Source organism: Podarcis vaucheri (assembly GCF_965113315.1).
Source record: "Podarcis vaucheri genome assembly, chromosome: 9".
In the NCBI taxonomy this organism is placed as follows: domain Eukaryota; kingdom Metazoa; phylum Chordata; class Lepidosauria; order Squamata; family Lacertidae; genus Podarcis; species Podarcis vaucheri.
In genome coordinates this window covers 4,668,400-4,684,841 of record NC_138767.1, presented here as the reverse complement: position 1 = coordinate 4,684,841, position 16,442 = coordinate 4,668,400, and the positions used below count along the sequence as shown (strand labels likewise).

Here is a 16,442-nt window from a genome sequence, read left to right as displayed (position 1 = left end):
AGACCACAAGACGCACCTAGTTTTTGGAGGAGGAAAACAAGAAAAAAAATATTCTGAATCCCAGAAGCCAGAACAGCAAGAGGGATCGCTGCGCAGTGAAAGCAGCAATCCCTCTTGCTGTTCTGGCTTCTGGGATAGCTGCGCAGCCTGCATTTGCTCCATAAGACGCACACACATTTCCTCTTACTTTTTAGGAGGGAAAAAGTGAGTCTTATAGAGCAAAAAATATGGTAATTTAATAGCACTATGGTCACATTTCTGAACAACAACAACAACAACAACAATTTATTTATACCCCGCCCATCTGGCTGGGTTTCCCCAGCCACTCTGGGCAGCTTCCAACAAAAGATTAAAATACAGTGGTCTGTTAAACATTAAAAACTTCCCTAAACAGGGCTGCCTTCAGATGTCTTCTAAAAATCTGATAGTTGTTGTTCTCTTTGACATCTGGTGGGAGGACGTTCCACAGGGCGGGCGCCACCACCAAGAAGGCCCTCTGCCTGGTTCCCTGTAACTTGGCTTCTCGCAGGGAGGGAACCGCCAGAAGGCCCTCTGAGCTGGACCTCAGCGTCTGGGCAGAATGATGGGGGTGGAGACGCTCCTTCAGGTATACTGGGCTGAGGCCGTTTAGGGCTTTAAAGGTCAGCACCAACACTGTAGATTAAGAGGAGTGAAAAAGCTCTCCTCGAGTCTCCGATTTCACTAGGCAGATGGCCAGTGAGCTCTTGACGGCACCTCCTGACAGCCTATCAAAGCCCACAATTCTCTTTAAGGGATTCTTCTAATCCAGGGGTGCCAAACTCAAATTCATCAGGGGCCGTATCAGCAGTTTGGTCACCCTCAAAGGGCCGGTTGTATCTGTAGGACTATGTAAAGGACATGTAACGTGGAGGTTTCTTGTGTAGTACGGCCGGCGCCATTAGAGGGCAGACGTTCTCTGGCTTGTAGGCTGCCGCGCATGCTCTGAAGAGGCGGCTTTCTTGTGTCAAAAAAAAAAAAAGCGAGAATAAAAGGTGAAGGCTGGCGGCCGGCGGCGGCTACACGGGCCACACGACGAGGTCTGGCGGGCCGGATTCGGCCCGCGGGCCTTGTGTTTGACACCCGTGTTCTAATCTAATGATGGGGAACCGGTGGCCCTTCCGGTATTGGACTACAATATCCATCATCCCTGAAACTTCCTGGCTGGGGCAGATGGGAGTTGTAATCCAACAGCGTCTTGAGGGCCACGGAGCCCAACCCTGTGCAAAGCACAGCATACTCCCAGAAGCTCAAGAGAGATTTGCACCTTCTAAGTAATTCAGTCTTTCAGCTGGGCATGGAATACAGTAAGGGGACAGCAAGCCTGGACATAATTTTAAGTGATGCCCAGGACCTGATGCAAGGTGTTAAGTGTTGTCGAATCCGTTGGCAAACACAGGAAGATGTGGAATTACAGCCTCACACTTGAGTCGATGTTGCTCAGATTGCCGCTGCACCCCCCTGGCAGTTACTTCCTAGGGCTCAAACGCCTCCTGCGACCTACGGTGGCTGCTAAGGAAATCTCTTTGTCTCTGTTTAGCTTTCTGCTCCGAGACCGAAGGGCACGTCTGGTGGGAGAGGAAGGAGGAAGCTCTCCAGAGACACCAGGTCACTTGGCTGCTGTTTCTAACACATCCGACTCCTGTCTCTGTTGACTGCTATCTTGCTCATGGTTCTTCATCATCCATTATTTCCCAGTTTCTTTCATCTTCTGGGGTGTGTCCTGTCTCAAACCACCACGATCCCAGGTCCATACTCTCCCCCCCTTCCTCTTCTCTGGGAGGCTCTTAAGAGTGTACAGTTCACATCACTTCTGGTTTAGAATTAAACCACCAAACGACAGCGCAGAAAGATCTCACATCAGTAGCACCAGATGAGGAAGGCCTTCGCCGTTCAAAGCTGGTATCTCAAACTAGTACAGTGGTACCTCGGATTAAGTACTTAATTCATTCTGGAGGTCCGTTCTTAACCTGAAACTGTTCTTAATCTGAAGCACCACTTTAGCTAATGGGGCCTCCCGCCGCGCAATTTCTGTTCTCATCCTGAAGCAAAGTTCTTAACCTGAGGTACTATTTCTGGGTTAGCGGAGTCTGTAACCTGAAGCGTCTGTAACCTCAAGCGTCTGTAACCCGCGGTACCACTGTACTACCGCACTGCCATCTTTGAAGACTTTGCAGGCAGCAAACTTCATGGATCGTGCTACCGAACCGCTGGTGAACTCCCAATGCTCTTTTATGCAATTCCGCTTTTGCAGCATAAAATCCTATCGCAAGGTGCAAGAGAACAGGGGTTTCGGTGTGACAGATGAAATCTCCTATAAAAGATTACTTGCAAGTACAACTTGCAAACTCAAGGGAGTTTAGGCCAGAAGTATCTGGCAGGCTGGAGAGCTCACGGGTTGCATGTGCTAATTCAGCTGACATGCCTTCGGATGTTTTTCCTGTTTACAGAGTCAGGCTGCGTTCTCTGCGGGTAAGCAAGCATTCCAACTTCATATGGGTGTAAAGAGAGACCTAGTGCAGTTTCTCTCTCCTCCTCCCTCTTTCAAGATGTCTTTAGATAAGAGTCAGATATCTCACTTCATGCATCTGAGTTCAGAAAACAGAAAGACTTCTCAGTTAAAGGAAAACGCCCGCCTTTCTTCAAGTATCTTGCTTGCCACATTTGTCATGTTTAATCAGGTCAGTAGTCTCCTGCCGCGAAAGAGCAAATCAGTTAGAAGACTAGGATAGAGGGTAAGGATTTGCTGAACTAAATATCTGAACTGGAATACAAAAAGGGAGGTGTGAGGAGGTCAAGAAACTAGTGAAGAAGTATAGGTTATGAAAACTCTAATCTTTTTTCTGTTCTGTTTGTTGATGTTCTATGTTCTTTTTCTTTTATTCTGTTAAATGTTTTTTTATTCTGTGTTTTTATTAATGGTTCAATAAATATTATTTAAAAAACAACAAAAACAAATCAGTTAGAAGACTAGATCACTTGTGCTGTGCAAGAGGATGAACTGGAAATATCACAGTCTGGATGATTTATGGTTCTGTTCAAAATAAAAAAATTCCTTCCAGTAGCACCTTAAAGACCAACTAAGTTAGTTCTTGGTATGAGCTTTCGTGTGCATGCACACTTCTTCAGATACACATATGTGTATCTGAAGAAGTGTGCATGCACACGAAAGCTCATACCAAGAACTAACTTAGTTGGTCTTTAAGGTGCTACTGGAAGGAATTTTTTTATTTTGACTATGGCAGACCAACACGGCTACCTATCAGTAACTGGAATTATGGTTCTGTTGGCACCCATCTCTCAAGAGACAATGCAGTGTGCCTCTGGGGGTGAAGCTAAACTGTTGGAGTAGAGACTGATACAGGAGACATATTTTGTTGCAGCTGGGGCAGATTAAGGTGTCTGGTTGCGCTGCTGCAAATGCACCACGGCCTTTCTTCTCTCTGAGCTCCTCTGAAGCTTGCATTTGATATCCCGCTTTATCACTGCCCAAAGAAGTCTCAAAGCGGCTCATAATCACCTTTCCCTTCCTCCCCCACAACAAACACTCTGTGAGGTGAGTGGGGCTGAGAGACTTCAGAGAAGTGTAACTGGCCCAAGGTCACCCAGCAGCTGCATGTGGAGGAGCGGAGACGCGAACCCGGTTCCCCAGATTACGAGACTACCGCTCTTAACCACTACACCACACTGGATCTCAAAGATCTGGTCACCGCTGTCTGTCTCCAGGCAGTGCGGTCGCCGGCAAGGGATTCTCGCACGGCAGAGTTGGTGTTACCAGCCTTCATGTAACATTTGCAGACATCTTTGTAACGCAGAGTCGGTCTGCCAACGGGCCTGGTACCTGAAGCCAGCTCCCCACAGAGCGCGCCCTTGGGGAGCCTGTCATCTTCCATGCTGTGGACATCGCCAAGCCAGTGTAGACATTGCTGAGAGAGGAGTGTGAACATGCTGGAAATGAAAACTTGGGATGCAGCAACCAAGTGACTTCTGCAGGGCGCAAACCTGGGCAGTGTGTCTGGGGGTCCTGGGCTGTCCGGACGGCAAGATCCCCCCGCCTTTTTGGGCCTTGCTGGTGTTGTCCCAATGAAAGCAAAATACCGTATTTTTCGCTCTAAGGGCACACCCAACCATAGGACGCACCTTGTTTTAGAGGGGGAGAACAAGAAAAAAAATTCTCCTCCTCTCTGCTCAGCGCCCCTTCAGCGAAGTGGCAGGAGAAACGGAGCCCCTTCCATTTCTCCTCCCGCTTCGCTGAAGGGGCACCGCGCAGCTCTCCCTCTCTGCTGAAGCCAGGAGAGTCTTGCTCTCCCGGCTTCAGCAAAAGGAACCCGAAGCCTTCGGAGCACAGCGTGAGTTCCCGCTGCGCTCCAAAGGCTTCGGGGATAGCCGCCTGAAGCCGTTGGAATGCAGCGGGAACTCGTGCTGCGCTCCAAAGGCTTCGGGTTCCTTTCGCTGACCCGAAGCCTTCAGAGCACAGCGCGAGCTCATGCTGCACTCCAAAGGCTTCCGGCGGCCATCCCTGAAGCCTGGAGAGCGAGAGATGTTGGTGCGCACTGATCCCTCTTGCTCTCCAGGCTTCAGCGAAAGCAACGCGAAACCTCTGGAGCGCAGAGGGAGCGCTCTCTCTGCGCTTCGGAGGCTTCACGTTGCTATCGCTGAAGCCAAGGTGCCAGCATTCGCTCCATAGGACGCACACACATTTCCCCTTCATTTTTGGAGGGGAAGAAGTGCGTCCTATAGAGCGAAAAATACGGTTATACATTTGGAACCAGCTTGGCTGAAGAAGTTGCCGGAAGGAGGAACAGAAGACGTCATCCAACCATCTTAGGGACTCCAGATTTGTACAGGGTTAACTCCTTGGCCTTAGGGGGTATGGATTGTTCCTCAGGGTTTATCCCCTCCATTTCCTTCTACAGCAGGTGCAGAAACTGCCTTCTTGACCCACTATTAGTCTCGTCTGCTCAATCTGCCACAGCCTGTCTTTGTATGCAGGGGACTGACAAGTCCCTAACTCGCTGAGGATTTAAGACCCATCGGCTACCCTCACCTGGTTTAGCCAACCTAATAAGAGGTCAGCGTTTACAATTAAACAGCAATTAAATTAAGATTTATATGCTGTTATGCCTATTGTTTGCAGGAACATAGAAAGTTCCTGTGTGGATTAAACATGTACTTAGTTTTGCACGATGAATCTGCTGTGTACTAGCACAGACCTGCCGTAGCGGACCTCTCTTCAATCTGCCATGGAAATTTTTTCCCCCTTGTTCAAACCAATCCCAAAAGAGGAAGATTCAACCCTCCCGTCGAGGAATGGATGGGGCCCTGCACAGCTCCAGCTACTTCCAATCCCCATCAAGCTCAACCCCACCCTGCTTTTCACAATGTCCTCGGTGTGCGCACAGGCAACTCACGGAACCATGCACAGCTGCCTTTGGCCAGGATTCAACCCTATAAAAAGAGGATACTTTGCCCAAAGGAGAGCCCACGCAGTTCGGAGGGAAGGAAGCGTAAGATGCAATCAAGAAGAAAAGGAAAGCAACTGTGAGGAACCTCAAACATATCCTTAGTAAGGAGCAGTTAACAGAAAGTTTTTTGCGTGGGTATGTTCAACATTATTATCCTATTAATATTAATTAATTAATTACTATTAATTACTATTAATTACTATTTAATTGCTCATCGTCTAACATTGTGTATGCCATCAAATGCCAACAGTGTCCTTCAGCTCTCTATATTGGACAAACAGGCCAAACCTTACGCCAAAGAATAAACGGACATAAATCTGACATCAAGAATCACAAAACAGAGAAACCAGTAGGAGAACACTTTAATCTCCCAGGACATTCTATACAAGATCTCAAAGTAGCTGTTTTACTACAAAGGAATTTCAGAAATAGACTGGAAAGAGAAGCTTCTGAATTGCAACTCATTACCAAACTCAAAACCATGGAGAGACCTGGTCTGAACAAAGACATTGGATTCTTATCTCATTATACATGACTAAGCCATTTCTCACCTTCTCACCCCTTGCCTTTTCCTGGAAGACCTATTGCAGTCGTTAAGAGTCGTCTACAGGCTCATCTCAGCTATCTGCCAATCTCCCATTCCCACCACCCTTCTGAGTAATACCCCTCCCCACCTTCTCACTATATAGAAGGATCTGGCAACTTCTGTTTCAGTGTATCTGAAGAAGTGTGCATGCACACGAAAGCTCATACCAAGAACTAACTTAGTTGGTCTTCAAGGTGCTACTGGAAGGAATTTTTATTATTATTATCCTTATCATAGTTTAAAACACAATCACAGAAATAAGGTGGTTCCTGAAAGTAAACATCTCAAGTACCAAAAGCCAGGGTAAAGATGAATGAGCATGACTTTAAGGAAGTACTAAGCCTAGCTGCAGAAACCTTGGAAACCAGAAAAGAGGAAGGGTATCTTTTTATATGCTACGGCGGCAGCAAGTGTTCTTATCGCGGCAAAATGGAAGAGTAATGAAATCCCCTCTATACAAGATTGGATCCAAAAGCTGACAGAATATGCCAAATTAGACGGTCTATCAGAAAAAAGAATAAATCAAAACAGGAATTTGTCTCAAAATGGGAGGTTTTCAAAGAATATTTGAAACATATAGTAGTTTAAATTCAAGGAACTTCAGTAATAGTTGCAAGGTAGAAATAAGAAATTAGATATATTAAGAAAAAGTTTAATTATGATAAAAGTGTGTATTGGCAATAAGTAATATGAACTCGAAATATGGAATAGATGGGAGGTTGGGTCTTTAGACCAATTTATGTTTTATTGTTTGTTAAGAAAATTATGTGTCTATGGTTATTCCTGTGTGTAATTTAGTATTTGTGTTTTTTCATTTTTTTTCTTGCTTTATCAATAAAAAAAAAAAGAAAAAAAGAAACCAGAAATCTCTTTCTCCTCTTTCTCCTGCCTCCCACATGGAGCTGGTTGGCTGGCATCCACCTGCATCAAGAGACAATGGAGTGCGCTTTTGGGGGTGAAGTCAAACTGCTGTGTTAGCAGCGCCAAAGTGACCTCCCTGAGGGGCAAGCCTGGAGGTCCTGGGCTGCCCAGCTGACAAGACCTCTCTCTCGGCCTCACTGATGAGGTCCACAGGAAAGCAGAGCAAGATGCCTGGCACCAGCCTGGCGGTATGAGTTGCCAGAAGGAGGTGTACCAGGCGCCGTCCAACCGTCTTAGGGACCCCACTTATGTAGGGCTTAGCCCTGAATCTTTTCTCCTTCCAAAGATATCCCGCAAGGCAGCGGAGGTTTAGGTTCAGAGTTTTCCTTCTCCTAGATGGGCTCCCTTCCCTGGCTGACAAGCCTCACCTGCCTCCCTCTACAACATGGGCAGAAACTCCCTTCTTAACCACTGGACCCACTATTGGTCTCATCTGCTCAAACTACAAAAGCCTGTTTTCATACAGGGGAAGCCCCTGACTCACAGAGGGTTTGAGACCCATCAGCTCCCATCACCTACTTTAGCCGGCCTGTCGAAGCCGTTCCCTAGGTGTGGCTGCTGCCGCATGCTGGCAGTTTCTAGGAGCCACAGGTGAGAGCTGAGTGCAGAGTGGGGACCAAAGGTCAACAGACTACCCCAGAAGGAGCATGACATGTGCCCCGCCAGAAGTACTACCCTTCTCCTAACACCCTGTATACCCTCACATGGAGCAACGGCAAAAGAAAACGAAAAGTAGAAGTACTTGGAAGTCAGAGTCTTCAGATATTTAATTTTTTCAGTAGTAGAAAAACAAAGATACAGGGGAGCAACTCAACTATAAAAAAGTACAAAACACCCCAAAATTCAAGTATCAAATAAATAAACACACACACACACACACACACACACATATACAAACAAACAAAACCCACTGATTGCATTGTTCTGATAAATTAATTCTAAGCTACTATGATCTCGGAGAGTAAATGCACACTACTAAAAGTCAATTATTTATCAGAAACCTGTTTTTAATCCTCATGAGATTCAAAATACGTAGAAGCAGTCAGATTATGCTATGAAGGACACCTCAAAATACTAATTAACATTAATGAAACCTCTTTTGCATAATTGGAAAACCACCCGAGTAATCTGTTCACACACTTTTCATCTCAAACAGGGAAGGTGGTGAAATATTCAGCAGGTGTGATAGGTTTTATTGAAATAAAAGGTTGCTTGCTTGTTTTCGACATTACTCCCAAGGTACTTTTCTTCCCAAAATATGGTTGGTGACTTTCTGCAGAGAAAGAAAGCGAGAAATCCGTTAGCCTTATCATCACTGCGATGCCATAATGATACCCATGCAGAGAGGGCAAACCTCCTACTGTCACCAAGCATTCCCTCCTCTGCCCACCCATCCTGTGCCGTGGAAACGGAAGCCTTGAGAGGACGGTAGAGTGCTGAAAAAAGGTGTAGCACAGGAAATAATAGTAATAATAATAATTTATTATTTGTACCCCTCCCATCTAGCTGGGTTTCCCCAGCCACTCTGAGCGGCTTCCAACAAAGATTAAAAATCCATCAAAATGTCACACATTAAAAACTTCCCTGAGCAGGGCTGCCCTTCAGATGTCTTCTAAATGTCAGGTAGTTGTTTATCGCTTTGACATCTAATGGGAGGGCGTTCCACAGGGTGGGCGCCACGACCGAGAAGGCCCTCTGCCTGGTTCCCTGTAGCTTTGCTTCTCGCAATGAGGGAACCGCCAGAAGGCCCTCGGAGCTGGACCTCAGCGTCCGGGTAGAATGATGGGGGTGGAGATGCTCCTTCAGATATACTGGACAGAGGCCATTTAGGGCTTTAAAGGTCAACACCAACACTTTGAATTGTGCTTGGAAACGTACTGGGAGCCAATGTATGTCTTTCAGGACTGGTGTTATATAGTCTCGGCGGTCACTCCCAGTCAACAGTCTAGCTGCCGCATTCTGGATTAGTTGTAGTTTCCGAGTCACCTTCAAAGGTAGCCCCACGTAGAGCGCATTGCAGTAGTCCAAGCAGGAGATAACTAGAGCATGCACCACTCTGGCGAGACGGTCCGCGGGCAGGGAGGGTCTCAGCCTGCGTACCAGGTGGAGTTGGTAGATGTGGTGACAAGAGCCTGGCTTCCGGTTCAGTCCAAAAGCCCTTCTAGCCCAGAATCCTGCTCTCACAGCAGCTAACTAGATGTCTATGGGAAGGCCTGCAAGTAGGACCCGCAAGCAACAACACTCTCCCAATTGTGATTGCTGTGATGGCCTGGGATTTGGACTCGGAGGCTGAACCCGGGGGGATTCCCAGCCTGCACAGGATTCCCCGCCTCCAGAACCAGCTGAGCTGGGGCTGGGGCCTGAGCCTGAAGGATCCTCACCTGTGCCGGATCCTCAGGAGCAGACACCAGCTGAGTATGCTCTGGCTCCGGAGGTGATGGAGGACCCATTGCCTGCAGGTGCTCCACTTTCAGCGCCGTCAGGGGAAGCTGAGGTTGCCTCTGGGTCCGGTAACCCTCCAGCTTCTCCTGAGCTGCAGAGGCTCAGGGCAGAGAGGCAGAGGGAACTAAGTTCCCGCAGGAGGGGTGCTCGCCTTAAGGCCAGGAGAGGTGAGTCACCAGAGGATCGGGGCTGCCCTATGCCTCGGGGCAGATAAAAGCCGGCCAGCCCCAGTCCCAAGTTGCAGGAGGAACATTGTTGGTGGTTATTTCCTGCCTGAACCCTGTCCTGCTTTCCGGCCAGAGCTCCTGACCTGCCCTGGCTCCCTGCTTGCAAGCCTGTTCCTGACTTCACCCGACTCCCTGCCCTGCACCTGGCTTCAGCTACTATGGACTGCCTCCACGTTGCACCTTTGACCACGGACCGGACTTGGACCTAGGCTCTTGGGTAACCCACGGGACCGGCACAATTCCCAACAAATTGTATACTGCCTCCGACAGCATGGACAGCTAGCTTTTGGAGAAATTATCAAAGCAGTTAAAACACAGTAAACAAAAAAGGCCAGGGTCCAAAGAGGCGTTTTGGCTTGTGCTGCCCTAGAAGAATTTGTTTTTTTTTAAAGCTATGAATTGCTGGCCCTCATTGCCATGGTGGGAGGCTGCAGGCTTTGCATCTGTGGCCATTTCATTATGTTTACTGCAGTGCCGCCCTGTGGCGAAAAGTCAAATTCACAACTATATTTCCCCCCTGTTTTTCCAACTTTGGTGGTTTACCATGGCTTGCTGAAACAGAATCTTTTTTTGGTGGTGTAAAAAACAACAACAGTGCTGCAAAAATGCCTGCTTGATGTTAACATGCAGGGAGTCACCTGCCACATTAAAAGACTGATTCCTTGCAAATGTTGGTTCTTAACGAGACATTCTGATGACACTTTAATTTAAACGCTGGGGGGTGGGGGGTCTGTTGATAAAGGCTGGTCTTTTTTTATTTACAAAATTCACAGCATTGTTCTGGTGGGTGTAACTCCACTGGCTATAGAATATTTTAGTCCAGGGCGCACACCTGGTCAGGATTTAGTAATGACTTGATTTAGAGCATCACCTGCACTCTGTTGTGTTCATTGGGCTTCTGGCTTGTGGGAGGACTTCACATGCAATGGGAAGAAGCCCATGGGCTTTCCCTATTGCAAACCGCCCTGTGATTATCTTGTAAACTGCCTTGAGATCACTGGACAAAGGGCTGCACCGAAATTTATAAATTAATAAGTAAATATTCACAGCACTCTTACATAACAACCTCAATTCTCCCTCCCAAAACCAAACACACACACACACACACACACACAAACACAAACAAGCAAACAGCAAGGAAAGTTCAATCAGTTCTGCTTTGACATTCTTCCCAGTCCACTCCCTGTGCCAGCAGCAGAGGCAAGAAGGTCAACAATGCCTTTTTTCTTTTGTTTGTATTAAATCGCAGTGCAAAACTTGCATTTATGGGGGCCCATAACGCGATTTCATAAAAGTGAGGGACTGCCAGCTACCGAGATGCTTACGACGAGCATTTATGGACCTTTTCTGCGTTGCAAATTGCATTTTATGTACGGGAACAGTTAACATGCAGCCGCTTTGCTGAATGGATCATTAAATCCCGGGCCGTGAGAAAAGCTTCCTCCAGGAACCTTGTCCCTACAAGATCCGTTATGGCTTCGTACCCTCCGAGCTACTTTAGGAATCTACTTGGGTGGAGAAAATGGGGTATCAAATGCTGTCAATGCAAACCTATAGGGCAGATTTCTGTGGGGGGTTCTGTGGATGCTGTTGTGCTCCAATTCCCATTGGCCCAGCAGCCAGCATGGCCCATGGACAGAGATGAAGGAAACTAATCTAATGACAACTGGGGGCCCCTGTAGCTTGACACCCCCTAATATAAGAGATCCCAACCCTGCCCCTCCTTTTTTATTTTTAAAATAAATATTCTAACTTCCCTGGCTTTTTTCTGGCCCGTGTAGGACCAGTCTGGTGGTCACCAATGCAGCCTTGGTGAAGACTTGACGTTTTCATCCCCAAAAAAGTTTTTGATTTCAGTTTCCACTGAAATGAGGCTGCATTTTAATGTTTTTATGTTGTATTTTAATCTTGTTTTTTAAGCTGTATTTCAATGAATTGTTTTTATATTTGGTGTTAGCTGCCCTGAGCCTGGTCTTGGCTGGGGAGGGCGGGGTATAAATAAAATTATTTATTATTGTTATTAGTATTATTAGTAGTAGTATTAGTATTTTCTATTTAAAGCCTGGAAAGGCTGCAGGATTAGCATGCTGAAGGTCTCCGGTTCAATCTCTGATGACTTCAGTTAAACGGTAGTAGGGCTGGGGGGGGGAGAGAACCTGTGCCCCCAAGCCCTTAGCAGAGCCACCACTTGCCAGAGAAGAGTGGACTAGGTGGACCAATGTCCACATTCCTTGTACTGCAGCTTCAAATGTTTAAAGGGAAAGATGTCGTTCAGTGGTAGAGCACATGTTATAAGAACCAGGTTCAATCCCAGAATCGTTCAAAGGGTTTTAGGTAGGAGAGTCAGAAAAGGCTTCAGCTGGGGATCTTAAAGAGAGCTGTTGCCGGTCAGAGTAGATGGCACTGGTGAAGGACCCCTGGATGGTTAAGTCCAGTGAAAGGCAACTATGGGGTGTGGTGTTCATCTTGCTTTCAGGCCGAGGGAGCCGGCATTTGTCCACAGACAGCTTTCCGGGTCATGTGGCCAGCAGGACTAAAGCGCTTCTGGCGCAACGGAACACCATGACGGAAACCAGAGCTCACGGAAACACTGTTTACCTTCCCACCACAGTGGTACCTATTTATCTACTTGCACTGGCATGATTTCGGACTGCTAGGTTGGCAGGAGCAGGGACAGAGCAATGGGAGCTCACTCCGTCACGGGGATTTGAACCGCCAACCTTCTGATCGGCAAGCCCTAGAGGCTCAGCGGTTTAGACCACAACGCCACCCGCGTCCCTGCATGCAGATGGCACTGACAACCGGTTCAGCTCAGGAGGAAACAACGGCATATGTTCATGTGCAGAAGCCAGGCGTTCCTGATTGCATTGGCGCATGGTAGCGGCATACCTGGGCAGTTTCCCTCGCTCTGCCCCTCCCAGGCAACATCACCTTTTAAATGAGTGCTTGTTTCGTTGACCCGGGCAGTATATGGAGGGATGAAAAGTGTATCGCTGGGGATAAATCAGGGCATTGCAAGAGAGCCTCTGGTCTGCCAAAACTCCCATTTCCCCACTGAAAAACTGAATCAGGTGAAGTCTGAACATAAGAAGAGCCTGCAGCCCATCTGGATCTCACAGTGGCCCCCAGAACAAGAGACTCTTCCTTCCAACAAATTTGCTGTGGCTGCTTTTGGCGTCTCTACAGATTTTAGGGACTGGGGCAGGGGGAAGGTCGTCATATTTGATGCATGGAGCTAATCTGGGCAGCAAGCCAAGTACCGTATTTTTCGCTCTATAAGACGCACCAGACCATAAGATGCACCTAGTTTTTGGAGGAGGAAAACAAGAAAAAATAATATTCTGAATCTCAGAAGCCAGAACAGCAAGAGGGATCGCTGCGCAGCTATCCCTCTTGCTGTTCTGGCTCCTGGGATAGCTGCGCAGCCTGTATTCACTCCATAAGACGCACACACATTTCCCCTTACTTTTTGGGAGGGAAAAAGTGAGTCTTATAGAGCAAAAAATATGGTACTTTAGATGGAAACTGCAGGAAACATTTCATTGTGACCATCTGATCACTGGGGAAATTCTGTTTATCCCAATGCAATGAACTTCCTTAACTCTCTTGCTCTCCAAAGGACACTCAGAGAAGACTGGGCTGTTGTGGAAGCAAGTGGGGGCTGGGAGAAAGTATCTCAGCACTACAATGAGTTACTATGACTTTAATGAATTGTATTAATTGACTTGCAGCTGTTGTTTGCTTTATTTATATGCTACTGCGTTTGATTGTTGTTTTAATTCTACCGTGATTACTGCGTGCCGCTTTGAGCTCAACATTAGCTGTTGGAAAAGCAGTACAAGTATAAACCAAATCAAGGCACCTACCATTTTATAAAGCTGAGCCTTCAAACGATTTGTAGAATAGTCGGATTTTCTCTTTTCTTCTTCCCGTCTTTTTCGCACCTCAGGCAGCTGCTCATAGATGCTAAGAGAGCAGAAATAAAATGAAGGGATTACTCTAAAGAAATCAGTCCCAAATGAATCAGCCATTGCCTTGCTGAGTGAGTGCAGGGTTATATGGAGAAGAAAGAGGGAACTTAAAAGAGCCAAGGTAATCTCTTTGGTACTCGGGTCCGAAACACAGATCTGACCTGCTGGGTCTCAGGTGATCTGCTGAAGCCTAAAATTGATTAAAAGCCTCTTTTGAGCCTGACTGCTCTTCTTTCAGTTACTCCCTTTGGCCAGTGCCAGGCTGAAAGCTTTTCTGACAAATCCCAGATTCAGGATCTGCTGTGGGCTCAAATTGCAACAACTGACCTCTCTCAGTTGTGGTTTTCCAACTGATCAGGCTTGATAGCCCTCACAGAAACGGCCCCAGATCATTCTACAGAATTCCTTATTTGGCTCATTTACTGTAAAATAAGCACCAGAAATCAGGGCTGTAACAGGACTGAAACCTGGATTTACAGGATTTCTAGCTGGGGACTGAACTGCCATCCTCCACCCACAAAAGCTGAACATTTCAAAGAGTGTTGGTTTTTAATCAGGATGGGCAAGGTTCCTAAGCCCATGGACTTGTTGGGATGCGTCCGGGGAGACGGGGGCATTTAGCAGGCCCCCCAGCTGTCTCCAGCCACCGGCCGGCAGCTGGGTGAACTCTGGTTCCCGGAACAGCATCAATCAGCGACTCGAGCCTCTGATAAGAGCATGCTCAGCTTCTGAACATATCAGCAGAGTGAATAAATCTCCACAACAGAAGTGGCGGACAGAGACATGTGTAAGCATTATTTACAGGCGTTTATTCAGCATAAAGGTAAAGGGACCCCTGACCATTAGGTCCAGTCGTGGCCAACTCTGGGGTTGCAGTGCTCATCTCGCTTTATAGGCCGAGGGAGCCGGCGTACAGCTTCTGGGTCATGTGGCCAGCATGACTAAGCCGCTTCTGGCAAAGCAGAGCAGTGCACGGAAACGCCATTTATCTCCCCGCCGGAGCGGTACCTATTTATCTACTTGCAGTTTGACATGCTTTCGAACTGCTAGGTTGGCAGGAGCAGGGCCCGAGCAACGGGAGCTCACCCTGCCGCGGGGATTCGAACCGCCGACCTTCTGATCGGCAAGTCCTAGGCTCAGTGGTTTGACCCACAGTGCCACCCGCGTCCCTATTCAGCATAGTTCAGGAAAAACATGTCTGCTTCCCTTCGTGTCCAGTAAAACAGCAGTATAGGCAAAAGCAATATACAAACGGAAGTTCCCAGCAGAACTGTGCTGAAAGTAAACAGGCATGTGACACACAACAGGCATGCTTGTTCCTTTTAAGGTGGAACGGAACTATATCCTAACAGGGCCCCTTAAAGACAGATGACAGCTACGGTTGCTTCTCGGAGCTCTAGCAACAGCCAGGATTCCAGTTGTTAGAGGAGATCTGTTAGCAGCTGTCCAGTGGGAGCCAGGAGTCAGCAGTCAAGGTGGAAGGCAGACCTGGGAGGACAGCCAAGGAGTCAAAGCTAGGAAAGGCTTACTGTTGCCTAGACTAATTCCCAGCCTTTCCCAGAAAGCTTTTATAGTTTGTCCTAGTGAGAAGATGCTCTAAGTCAGAGAGAGCCCTAGTGGTTCATCGCACAGGACAGATGCGCAGAGAGAGCTGTGCTTCAAGCTCCAACATCTCCCAAGGCCCCCTGCCCAAGAGAAAGGAGTGACGGCAAAGAACTTGGTAAAGATTGCAGGAAAAGCAAAATGATGGTTGAACAGTTGCAGAAGCAGAATAAAGAGTAATTACGCTTACGCAGGAGAACGGCTGTGAATCACTCCCAGCGCGTTCCTTAAAATACACCCCCCGATTCCCAGCTCCAAAAATGAAGTATCTATCAAATCCCCTTTAGCAGTTAAAGGAATGAGCTTGTTAGAAAGAAAGAAGAGTTATCTGCTTGAACATTCCCTGGGGGGGATCTGATAAATATTGCAGAGAAGAGTAAAACAAACAGCTCATTTGGAATAAAGACAGGATGTGTCCCTCGGTGATTACGTTCTCACCACTTCATCTGTCCCCACAATCCAGTAACCTGATCATCTGTCTGATCCCTCCCCCCCCCCCATGCACATATTACATATTTGGAAAACTGCCATTAATAAACAAACGAAGTCAAAGCCAGTTTACTGCTGAACAGAAGATCAGGCTTTACAACATACCATAAACAAATCCCTATTCTTTAGGCATTAAAATACCCTGGCTAAAAATGTATGTATAGCCAAAGCTGGAAAGATTTCTGCTCCTGTAACTCTTGTTCCCACAGGAGAGATATCCAGAGACGGCCTAAGTGCAGAACAAGGCAAGATGTGTGCCCCAGGGAGATAATTTAGGGTACCACTGAAGATTAAGAGACAGGTCTTACCTTGTGATGAGGTGAGAATATTCTCCGGAAAATATTCTTGAGAATGAGAATATTCTCGAGAATATTCTCTGCTAGAAAATTCTCTGGAGAATATTCTCCACAAACTGTAAATTCTAACGTAAGAACCAGTTTTACAACCCACATTTTTAAAAAAGCTAGTAAATAATACGTCAAGCTGCGATATTGCCAGGGTAAGAAATGAATAATGTTTGAGAAGTCAATATAAATTTATAAACATTTGAGACTTGTTACTTACAGCCTATTTTTAAAATATTTTTTTTCTTGTGACAATTTATCACTTATAATTTAAATACGTTGTGTGACTTGTCTAAGCAGATAGTAATTTGCATTTCTGATGTTATGAAACTTGTCATTACTGGTTATTTGTGTTTTATTTTCTGAAAATAATAGCC

At 46.8% G+C, this 16,442-nt stretch overlaps 1 protein-coding gene across 1 annotated transcript in view; it reads right to left on the bottom strand.

Moving 5' to 3' along the window:
* Positions 1-8,168: 8,168 nt before the first annotated feature.
* ALMS1 (ALMS1 centrosome and basal body associated protein) overlaps positions 8,169-16,442 on the bottom strand; it is a 71,293-nt gene continuing 63,019 nt past the window's right edge. The window contains exons 18-19 of the mRNA XM_082236236.1: positions 13,526-13,625; positions 8,169-8,263 (exon numbers count right to left, since the gene is read on the bottom strand). Of these exons, the coding sequence (XP_082092362.1) occupies positions 8,219-8,263; positions 13,526-13,625 (145 nt within the window). The 3' untranslated portion in view covers positions 8,169-8,218. The remainder of the gene's footprint in view (positions 8,264-13,525; positions 13,626-16,442) is intronic.